The 11,620-nt window shown below is 29.8% G+C and overlaps 2 protein-coding genes across 3 annotated transcripts; one reads left to right on the forward strand and one right to left on the reverse strand.

Annotated features, from left to right (window-relative positions):
* Positions 1-764: 764 nt before the first annotated feature.
* LOC145936474 (small integral membrane protein 14) lies at positions 765-4,502 on the forward strand. Its single transcript, XM_083038732.1, has 5 exons — positions 765-922; positions 3,192-3,295; positions 3,683-3,737; positions 4,025-4,170; positions 4,243-4,502. The coding sequence occupies exons 2-5, from the start codon at positions 3,224-3,226 to the stop codon at positions 4,282-4,284; spliced, it is 315 nt and encodes a 104-aa protein (XP_082894858.1). The 5' UTR covers positions 765-922; positions 3,192-3,223; the 3' UTR covers positions 4,285-4,502.
* Positions 4,503-5,171: 669 nt separating this feature from the next.
* LOC145936471 (zinc finger CCHC domain-containing protein 8 homolog) lies at positions 5,172-11,144 on the reverse strand. Of its 2 annotated transcripts, XM_083038727.1 has the most exons (8): positions 10,710-11,144; positions 8,889-9,153; positions 8,344-8,648; positions 7,818-8,031; positions 7,523-7,706; positions 7,247-7,398; positions 6,569-7,175; positions 5,172-5,470 (listed from the first exon to the last, which is right to left on the reverse strand). In XM_083038727.1, exons 1-7 carry the CDS (start codon positions 11,036-11,038, stop codon positions 6,606-6,608), a joined length of 2,019 nt encoding a protein of 672 aa, XP_082894853.1. In that variant the 5' UTR covers positions 11,039-11,144; the 3' UTR covers positions 5,172-5,470; positions 6,569-6,605. The 2 variants fall into 2 exon arrangements, with proteins under 2 accessions (XP_082894853.1, XP_082894852.1); XM_083038726.1 differs by lacking the exon at positions 5,172-5,470 and having other exon boundaries at positions 5,478-7,175.
* Positions 11,145-11,620: the final 476 nt, after the last annotated feature.

The raw sequence follows: 11,620 nt of genomic DNA on the forward strand, positions 1-11,620 counted from the left end.
CGGTCACGTGACGTCACGGCCGCTCGCTGCGCGCGCGCCGTCGCTAGATATGAGACACCTCGCGCGCCATGTTGCATTTTTCTATTTTTTGCACACTTACCACACCGAGTGTGTAATTTGCCTCTGATATCAACTTTTTTTTTAATCTTCCCCTATCCGGAATATTAGCCTCAAACTCCCGAAAATGTAGATCCGTCACTGTGCAGACACAACTGTCAATACCTGCAATAAAATCTTAATGTAATGATGGTTTTTAAGTTTATCATTTTATAACTGACGATTTCGTCCTTAATTTTCTCAAGATAAATATTCATTTTTATTATATTTTTATTGCCAACAGTTTAATCATTTCGGTACTTAAAAAATCAATAAATCATTAATGATGTTTACCGATGTTTAATAACATTTATGACATTTGTACGTTTAGCCTATAAATACAGAAAGTTATTAAATGTATTATATTAAATACATACGTGCGGAAATTTTCAACATCACGATCATCTCATATACGCAATTAAATATTACTCGAGTAACACTCTCACTTAAGAATCTTGTTATAACTTTCTATGCGATCCACTTTTTGGATGTCCGTCCGTTCGACAAAGTCGGTACCGCGCGTCGCGAAAAGTGACCCTGAAAAGGAAAATCTTCTAGATGCGCCATCATAATCGCGAGTTTGAAAATAGCGCACCGAGCTCGGCGATTGGTCAGCCGCGTAAGCCAATCCCGTGCGAGCACGACTGCGCGTTTGCGAACGCGCCTCAATGTACAACACACGGTCGAAGGCCTAATACGAGACTATAATGGCCGGAATGGCTGCGTCGAGCGTAATTACGGTCTAACGTCGAAATTGCCTCCTGCAGTATTCACAGTTGTCTCGCGTCACGCAGTCGTAATCCGCTTCTCCGTCCGTTCTGTCACGGTGAGTATTTCGTCTTGCGATGACACTTTCCCCCTCTCCTCCTGAAATCGTCGTCGATTTGTGTTTTTTTTTCTCTTAATTCGCACACGACGTTTAATGTCATCGACGAGTCGACAAATTACGATCGTATTTCGAGCGAATTCCGTCGTTTTTTCCTTTTTTTTTTTTACTATCATCAATTATGAATTTTTCTAGCATGTGTCATCATATCCGCTATATATTATCGCGACGCGGGTTTGCGTCGCCATACGGACAGTTTTTTTTCCTCTATCGTTTAGAAATTGTGTCATGCTTCAACGCGAAGATTGTATATGTACTCGTGTGTGGAAAAATAAAGAAAACCGTGTTCGAATGAAATTGTCCGTGCGGAAAATTTCGATTCGACAAACGCGACTCTTCTTTTACTTGTCTATAATATAAAGCAATTATGACAGACAATGTCATCGTAGACGTAGACAAGTGTCAGAAGAGTCGCGTTTGTCGAATCGAAATTTTCCGCACGGATAATTTTTGTTTTTCCGCATACATATATATACAATTTTCGCCTTGAAAAACGACGATTTTATATGTATATACTTTTTATATACATATTATTGCTGTCATCTCAAACGGTTCTCGCTTCGTATTTTTGCATTTCGCAATCTGTCACTTTATTTAATTGACGGCGATTAAGCTACATCACTAACAAGCATTTATGCTCTCAATAACCATCTCAAAGATCATCTCGATTGATGCTCAGTATAAGATCAGAAATCCATGATCGAACGTTATATTATTTACAGATAGTCCTAATAATATATGCATTAATATTACTTATTTTTATCTATAACTATTCAATGCTGTAAATATCGATATTTTCTTGTTTAGAGTAGTTTGATTTTTTTTATATACTTTTATGGTATTCGTGAAATTTCCATCTGAACATTATTATATAAACTCTTTCAGTTTTACAATATAATAATTACATGAAATTATATGTATATATATTTATATTATATTTTATATATATATATATATATATATATATATAGTTATATAATAGACTATAAATATAATTATATACTGTAAATTAAATAAATATTTTAATTTCCAACATTCGAAGCAATAAGGAAAACAAACTTTGTAAAAAAGTCGTTACACTTCTTCCGAAACAAAAAATATTATCTTACCAAAACAAATAAACATACTTTTTGGTCGAGAGAAAACAAAATATATTGCTATATTTATATTATCAGAGATAATAAAACTCGCGAAATGTTTCAAAAAACGTACATAACACTATGTATATAATAAAAAGAACTATATATGAGTCGTTCGCTCGAAGAACGACTTAAGTCGACTTAAGTTTTTGCACAAAAAAATTGAAGATTTAACTAAATGATTCGAGTTATTAAATATTTTGCTACTCAGCAAAATAGGAACGTGTATATTAAAATATATAAAAGCTGAATAACATAATAATTAATAACTCAAATCACACAGTTGAATCTTTAATTCAATTTTTTTTGCAAAAACTTAAATCGACTTAAGTCGTTCTTTGAGCGAACGACTCATATATACATATAAACAATAAATGGTATTTTAATTCGAGTCCTCGGTGATTGCATTGATAATTTACATATATCGTTCGCAATATTTGCATTGCATCACAGGCATTTAAAAATAACCGTACTCATATGTATCAGTAAAGATAAGAAAGTCAGGTAGTCCATTTTCTCTTCCTTATGCTTAGTACCGCGAATAATTGCCCGCATTATGTAGAATGTTCTAGAAATTGTGAGGATTGTTAGGTTTTAATTTTAGCTTGTGAGTGCGTGTAAAACAAAAAAGGAGTATTTGTTGTCTTTGCAAAAATTCAAACTGTCAATCATAATATTTTCACGTTTGACATCATCATACATATATACATATAATCACATTTATAAGCTATAATTTAAATAAATAATCTTACTGAAATATATATATTTGCTGAAAAACTTGAAAAATTAATATGAGATTATCGCTCGTTATTTTTATTTGCATTTTGTAAATTTAATTCGCGCTAAAAAATCTTGTAATATATATATTTCGTACATAAAAAAATTCGTATAATTATCACATTATCAATATTGAATTTTCGGGAGATTGGACCTCAAAAAGATTTCCTAAAAAATTACGCACACTTTAATAACTCTTATTTTCAAAAAAGAAGCATATATTGATATATATTTAATATTGCGATCTTAAAATGACAACTATATGCTTATGTATATATAATTATTATATGCAGATTTTACGGGAGATTACGCTACAACTATCACGATGAGTGGCGAAGGATTTGACCCGTGCGAGTGCATGTGGAATCACATAAACATGCAACATCTACTTTCTATCGTAAGTTGCGAGAAGGATAAAACGCGAGAGTCGCAATCGCGCGCTGTCGCGGATAAAACCGCGGCCGGCAGGGCGATGGGGGCTGACAGGGAGACATATTTGCACATTTCAGCCAAAATATGCACAATAATGAAACTTCATAACTTTTAACGGAACGCCCGGTCTGTTTTGTTTAGTTGACAGAAATTTTTTTTATTGCGCCACAGTTACGTAAAATCTGGTTCAATTACGTAAGTCGATTGTTCGTGCGCGATATTGTTCGAAACGAATAAGGTTCTCGTGGAAAAAAATTATTTACTTTAGCGGACAAATTTGAATAATATAATTTTTATTGCGCATATTTTGCAAATAAGCAATGTGTTTTACTAAATTGTATTACTATTTCAGTTACGACAATCGCAAGATTATTGCTCGGATACCGAATGCTTCAGTGTGTCAAGAAGTATGTACTTTTTATTTACTCTGTGCTAAATATTCTTTTAATTATAATAGATATATTGCAGTTATAACATATTCTTAATTAAATTATATTACACCAATAGAGTTGCGCAAAATTAAGTTTAATTTTCAACTAACTAGTAACTTGCATTTCTTTTTCAAAAGTAAAAATGGGTAAAAAATTATTAGCTTAAAAAAAAGATATTGATCATACAATATATACTAATAAATAAAATAGATAATAAATTAAAATATAATAGTGTATAAAAAAACGAATGTTTCCTTTTTCAGTTCCAGGACCGCAGAATTCAGTTCAGGAACCCTCAGATTTTCTTTTTACTTGTTTAATTATTGGCTTCGTCGTACTAATGTATGCATTTAGACCGAGATCCTTGCGACAATCAACTAGGAACGTTACCAAGAGCAACAATGAACCCGTAAGTTAATTTATCAGTTGTCTACTAATATATAGAATCTTGAACGTACGTTTCGAACATACATATTTGCAGGATTCACACGATGATCCACCTTCACCACCGACGGTTAATTGAAAAATGCGGTATTATGGCATTGATGGAGGATCTACTCGAGATTTTATATCGGGATCTATGCTAACCTTATAATAGGGGAAGACATGGTAAATACGTTATTACAGCACGTGTGTTGTAATATACACGTTAGCGAAATATATCAATCGTATTTTGAAACATAACTCTCTACATATGCTATAATCTTAATTTTATATAATATAAAGTATTCTCTTTTCTTTTACGTTTTCTCTTTATCTTCATATAATAATCATGTGCCTGGATTACGAGTATAAAAAGAGATGATAAAAAGATCAAGTACCTGCAAGTGGAAATAGTTATTTAATAAAATTGTTTGCTTGATATTTATATTTGATATGAGAATATCCAGTCTACTAAAAATTACAAAAAATAAGTTAGTGCACAAAAATTTCCCATGTGTGATCACACACTTAATATACAATTATCTGCTGTAAATAATGTAATCATAGTAAAATAATGTATAATAATTGCGAATTTGGGTTTATGTGGTTTGTCAAGAAATACTATTTATACTTTTTTTTAAAGTGCACTTACAATAAGAAATTACACGATAACAAGAGAGAGATATACATATAAAACTTTTTTGTTCATTTTTTTCGGCATTACATAAAATTGATGTTCAAAAATTTAATTTTTTCTGTCTGCAATGTAGAAAAAAATGTATTTATAGTTTTATATTTTATTTCAATGTGTATGTTATATCATTTTATTAAAATAGAGACATCGCATTGTCACATTTTGGATATTTCACACAAATGTAAAATTTAAGAATTAGAGGTCTTAATTATTATACAAACAATAATTATTAATAGTATTATACAATTTTCTCTATATATAATATATTTTATACTAATAACAATGATGTTTAATCTTTTACATTTCCCATATTTTCAATAATAAAATTTTGATTTTCGACAAATTGGAAGAAAAAACTCGTATGTGTATTACATTAAATAGCGTAATATATATATGTAAATAGCATTATGTTTTATGAAGAGATATTTACAAAATCATGGAATATAAAATAATATATAAAGAAATGCACTTGTTTATAGTATACTAGTACATTTTTATTTTCATTACAAAATAATTCTATTTCAGATAAAAATGCTGTAGTTATTTTATACAATATTATATTCACATTATCCACGCATCTTAATTTGTACAACTGCAAAAGAAATATTTAAGAATCAGTTTAAACGTTTTATTGTGCTCGAATAAAAAAGAAAATTATATGTATGATATATCAGTGTAAGTATTTTAGCATTTATTTATTGAATGTTGCAGATAAGTATTGTCTTTTGCAAGACTAAAATTATCATTCCTGAGCGAATAAAAATTAAACGTGATATTGAAAATGAAATTTTTTGAATATTTTTGCATGTTATATCTTATAATCAAATTTTTTGTTTAGCAATTTGAGCTAATACATTTTATATATATTGTAATTTTTATAACTTTAATCCTTCAGAAATTCTTTCATCCTTAGAAATTGCATTTTAAAATATATATTTTTTATTACATATATATTGGATTAATTTTATCAATCACAGATTATTAATATTTTATACTTCCTCCAATATGTACAAAATATATTGCACAAGTAGAGTTTTACTTGCATTCGATTAAGATTAATCCTTATACATAGAGAAGAATCCGAATTATATAAATGTAAAAATAAAATAAATATTACCATTTTTAACAATGCGCAATCAAAATCTTGAATATATGTTTATACTTTTGGAATATGATATAGAGATATATATTGGCTATTATACATATTTACACATATATAAAATACTTTGTTTTATAGATATATATTTACATGTAGTAGTGTTATTGAATAAATTGCCTAAATAAATTATGCGTCAAAAATATTGAAAGGATTTAAATTACATATAGAATTTTAAGATTGAATATATCTGAATCTCTTCTTTAGAAAAAAATTTTGGTCATAATTTCTCTGAGCAACTAAGTTTGTTACGGAATATAGGCATTTAACAATGAAAAATTTTATTTTGCAATTATCACGAAAAAAAGAAGAGACAAACCATGTGTTTAAAATCTTTGGATACACATTTGAATACTTTTAGTTTGTTACTTATTTATAAATGTCAAAAATATCTAAAAGAATATCATATACCTTTTTTCGAATTAAACAAAATAAAGAATAACTAACTAATAAATGGCGTTGTAATATTTTTTTTTTTTCATAATCCCAGATATTATTTGCTCCAACTTTTGTGTATAAATATCATATACTTACTAAATAATGTATCAGTCCCTCTGTAAATTGTCTATGCTTATTGATGCAGGCTTGCCATGATATTTCTTACTTTTTGTAAGACTCCTGACATTTGTTCATATTTACCCGTCGAGTCAGGTAAATTTTCAAAATTGAGAACATCGCAAATATTTTTAGAAAATTTTTCTGATGACGGTAGTTTATTATATGGGGAAGAACTTGTCAATATCGGTGTACCTAAATGCACCGACTTGACAGAAGCTTGATTTGTACTTAAAGATAAATTAGAAGAGATTGGAGTAGAATTTAATTCAGACATAGTTTCATTGGAAACTGACGTATCTAATCTGATGTTCGACATATTGTTAAATGATGTATCAAGATACTGTGAACTTGATTTCATAGAATCTTTGTCAGTATTTAAGCATTCTTGAGACATAGAAGAGCAATTGGGCGTAATTGCTATACTAGAAAATGTCATATTAAATGTATTATTCAAATCATTTTTAAGTGACGTGGAATCAAGATTGGACTGTGAACTGTTATCTTCAAGTTCTATGAGCAATTCTTTTTTTGTACTTTCTAAGTCAGATAGAGACGGCGAATTCGCAGTCAAGATTGTATCATCCTAAAAAAATGCAATCTATAAGTTGCATCAGGAAAATATCATGCAAGTATAGAAATCTTTTAAAGACATACCACAGAATCAGATGAAGGCAATTCTTGCGATTGTGAGTCTGAATCTTCTGATTGAAATAATGTGGATGGTGGTGGTGCTGGTGATGTCTGTACTAATTCTATTGGTAACGGTGGAATAAAATGCCCATTAATAGGCACATTCTCCACATTTTCTATAAAAATTTCAATAAAATAATATCTTCTATTTTAATATAGTAAATAATAAATAAAATTAACAAAAAAAGTAAATAGATATATAAACACGTTTCACGAGTAATTTTGATAATTATATTATACCTCCTGCTACTTCTTCTATTTCCATATCGCTAGGCATTTCTGAAATATTTACTGATGGTGTAACGGATAGTTTCAATTTTTTCCGCTTATAACCGTCATCAGTTTTTTTTTCTCTTAAATGTAATAACATTATCTCCTTACTATGCATAGGTTGCATTTTTGGTGCCCAATATTTACGGCTATCCTGCAATCAATCGAAAATCAAAACATTTATAATTTCCAATAAGAAATACTTTAAGTTCTTATGAAATAAGATCATTTAGTAATATTTGCGTCCACTATATGTGTCGCTTACGTCAATGGTGTCAGGTGGAGGAGGCACATTAAAACCAGGAAAGTCATATATTTTTTTTATGTCATATCGATCTTTATCTACATTTGTAATGATTTCTCCCTCTTCTTCAGTTAGATCAGTTTCCGCTATTCCATCAGAATTAAACAACGATAATCCTGAATGTTGCAAGCGTGCATCTTCCAACCACCCTGGAGGGTAGCCAAGTAATCTCATTCTAAGAAAAAACGTTTTGGAAACGTAGAAAGTACCTCATTGGCCCATTAGATTGAGAATTAAATCTTTCCTTCCTCATTTTAATATTTCAATATTTTATTTCGTACTAACATATTTTTGTATAGTAATAGAGAAAAAAAAGATATATACATCATCGCACGGCACACACATTAACTTGGTACAAAAATAAAAATAATGTAAATTCGTAAAATGTTATTGCCGATTAATAAAAATATAGACTTGAATTCTAATTTAAAAACAATAGGAAGGAGTATTTTCCCAAAATCCAATGGATTATATGTAATTAGTATACCTATATATGTGCTTAGGTAGTTCATTGTCTTTCAGTCCTAGAGCCTTTCGTAGTTTGCGGCTTAACTGACCAGGAGTCATGTGACTAAATCTTTGATCCTCGCCCATATGATATCGAACTCCTGCATTATTTTTTAGAGCAAATTCTTTACGATTTTTATTAATATTGATTTGATTTTTAGGTAATGGACAGTCTCGCAAATTATGATTTCCATTACAATTGAAGCAATTTAATTTTGGTGCGCAATATTTTGTCGTCGCAGAGTCTGATTTCTTAGTAATATCCTCAGTAATATCCTCATATTTCTATGATGAAATAATGTTCTTTTAAAATAAGGATAATAAAGATAAAAAAAATAAAATTTATTTTTATGAACTAGAATAAATAAAAACCTAATAATGAATACACATTGTGATATTCCTCAACCTTAGTGTAATCGGTATAATTAATAAGTATATCGATACAATATACCTATGTATAATGATAATATAAAAAATCAGTAATGTGTCTAAAAGACGGAAATATAAAGGAAAGATGATACATACTTGTCCATATGTTGGAACATCTAAATCATTCATAAAATTTGGTTTGTTATCAATTGTAAATAATGAATCACATATATCAATGCTTTCCTTGCTATCAGTTAATACACTATTGTCTTCTGCATTGATAGACAATTCTTGACCTTCGGAATTATCTTTGTTATCCCAAATTTCTAAAATCAAACTTGATTCGTTTACATCTTGCTCGTTGGATGGTTTCGATTGCACTAAAGTGTGCAAAAAATCCTTTATTTGTTGTAGATATTGTCTGAAAATATATGAAATTTCATAATTGATAAGCAATTTAATATAATAAATCACTTTGTAATGCTTTTTTAATTCAGACATGTTAATATTGTTTATAAAAATAGATATTATTTATAAACTGTAAGATTTCAGACTCGATACATTGATATATATATTTCACAAAAAATGTATAAATATAATTTCTCAGTTTTGACTGCAATAAAAAATTGAAAACCTTAAACGTTTTAAATAATATATACAATAAAACTTCTCAATTCCAGAACTGTCAGAACTTGTGAGCTCCCTGCTATTCTGGAATCTCTTTTCAGTTTCTACTTTATTCTAATCGCACATATATATATGAAATGAAAATATTGTGTATTCTTTCATTCACTTTCTTACTCTACACATGATAATCTAATCCCATGACAAATATGAGATCAATGCTGCAGAAGAATTTAAGTATATTGAAAATTATTGTTCCAGAATATAAGGGAAGAAATGGAAAGTTTCTATTGTTTAATTTTCAAGCAAGGCTATCGAGGAAATAATATACCATATCATTACTATTATGTTAACGTATTGACCAGTAGTAATTCATATTGACATTAAATTATAATATTTTTAAAATATAATAACACTACATTGAAAGAAGGTAATTTTTCATAAATTTCTAATTTCTATATTAATAATAATACATCATCAATTTTATTGAACTTCCAAGACTAAATGCATTCGAAAAGTTATCTCTCATTCTAATGGATTATTTTATAATTGTAATTGAACGCGATGATTTTATCGAAAATAACATTGTCAGGCACCAAATTGGAACTAAAGCCAATGTGTGTAAACAAAAAATTATTATATTTTTAATAATATACTAGGTGTCCCATTTTAAAGGACCCACTCAAATATCTCATTGTCAGAAACACTGCGTTAAATCGAAAAATGTTTCCTACAAAAGTTGTAGGGTTTCGAGGGGGACATAACATAGTAATATTCATTTGACCTTGGGCGGCGTCTCCAAGGTTAGTGAAGGTTAACCTTAAGTGAAGGTGAGAATGAATTTTGAAGAATATAAAAAAATGCTTCGGATAAAAGTTGTTCAAATTAATTAGTAGAAAAAGATGTTATAATAAAAAATATGGGTTTCCATTTAAAAAATTTATTCTCACCTTCACTTGACCTTGGAGACGCCGCCCAAGGTCATATGAATATTACTATGTTATGTCCCCCTCGAAATCCTACAATTTTTGTAGGGTTTCGAGGCATTTTTTGATTTAACGCAGTGTTTCTGAGATATTTGAGTAGGTCCTTTAAAATGGGACACCCGGTATGTACGTAAACAGAACGGTATGTGTGTTATTTCAATATTTATAATAAATTGAGACAATTTTCATCGTGTATTAAATAAATTTTTTCGATTTCAATAATTCATATTCATGTAAAAAAAAAAAAAAAAAAAAATGCATTGCTGTCGTCAAATAATATAATAGATTAGCCGGTGAAAATCAGATGGAACAGATTTCCGCGCGCGCACTGTAAACAAAGTATAAAATATAGGAGGACAACTCGTACCTTGAGACACTCTCGTCGCGAAACATAACCTTAAAAACGGGTCGCGCAGCATCGTCGTTTGGCGAGACAGACCGTACACCTCTCGACGAGCGAGTTGTCACCTCGGCGATTACGTCGACGTCGACGTCGACGTCCGGAGACGAGACGGACGAGTTCTCGTTGTTCTTGGGATTGTCGATCGGATTATCGTCGAGGCAAAGGACTTCCGTCTCGCAACTCGAATCCAGCTCGATCAAATCCGTCTCGGAGTCCGTGTCTTCGATGTTGATCGTCGAATTTAAAGGGACAGCGTCCATACTCGGGTCGAGTATACGAATACTGCTATCCATTATGATAAACAGACACGAATCTTCGAGATTTTCGCGCTTATTTCGCAAATTGACACAACACAAACTGCGAGCGACGCTAAACGTACACGAAACGGATCGCGCATGCGCGAACACGTCATCGATCACGTGATCGACCTTTCTCGTCTTGTACAAGATTTTTTTTTTAATGTATATTTAAATTATCCAAGCTCTTTTTGTTACCTGCTAATATAAAATATATATTAAATGTTGCATTATCTTTAATATTACATATGTAATAGAATTTATATTAACTTTGTAGAAGACTGAAATAAATATTATAAATATATATACTCACATGTTAAATCATCTATAAACGTAATATTAATAATTATATCTCATTTGATTTAAAAATCTTATCTATTAATTAGTGTGTATATAATACTAGTAATCGCACATATATGTTATTAAGTATTCATTTATTTAAATGTGCAATATAAAATCCTTTTTTTAATTCGCTTCTTATTAAAATTATACTTATTACTTTTAAAATTACCTATACACGATTCTTGATTATTTTGAAGCTTTAATTTTTTCTTCATACCTTTCAAAATTTTATTGAAT

Source organism: Prenolepis imparis, unplaced genomic scaffold, assembly GCF_030444845.1.
Source record: "Prenolepis imparis isolate NDT839.2.m4 unplaced genomic scaffold, iyPreImpa1.0 SCAF_5, whole genome shotgun sequence".
In the NCBI taxonomy this organism is placed as follows: domain Eukaryota; kingdom Metazoa; phylum Arthropoda; class Insecta; order Hymenoptera; family Formicidae; genus Prenolepis; species Prenolepis imparis.

Coding starts and splice junctions, on each gene's coding strand:
- LOC145936474 (XM_083038732.1), top strand. CDS start 3,224: ATGAGTGGCGAAGGATTTGACCCGTGCGAGTGCATGTGGAATCACATA. Junction 3,296..3,682: donor TGCAACATCTACTTTCTATC/GTAAGTTGCGAG, acceptor TTACTATTTCAG/TTACGACAATCGCAAGATTA. Junction 4,171..4,242: donor CCAAGAGCAACAATGAACCC/GTAAGTTAATTT, acceptor ACATATTTGCAG/GATTCACACGATGATCCACC.
- LOC145936471 (XM_083038727.1), bottom strand. CDS start 11,038: ATGGATAGCAGTATTCGTATACTCGACCCGAGTATGGACGCTGTCCCT. Junction 7,399..7,522: donor AATAGAAGAAGTAGCAGGAG/GTATAATATAAT, acceptor AAATTTTTATAG/AAAATGTGGAGAATGTGCCT. Junction 7,176..7,246: donor TGCCTTCATCTGATTCTGTG/GTATGTCTTTAA, acceptor GCATTTTTTTAG/GATGATACAATCTTGACTGC.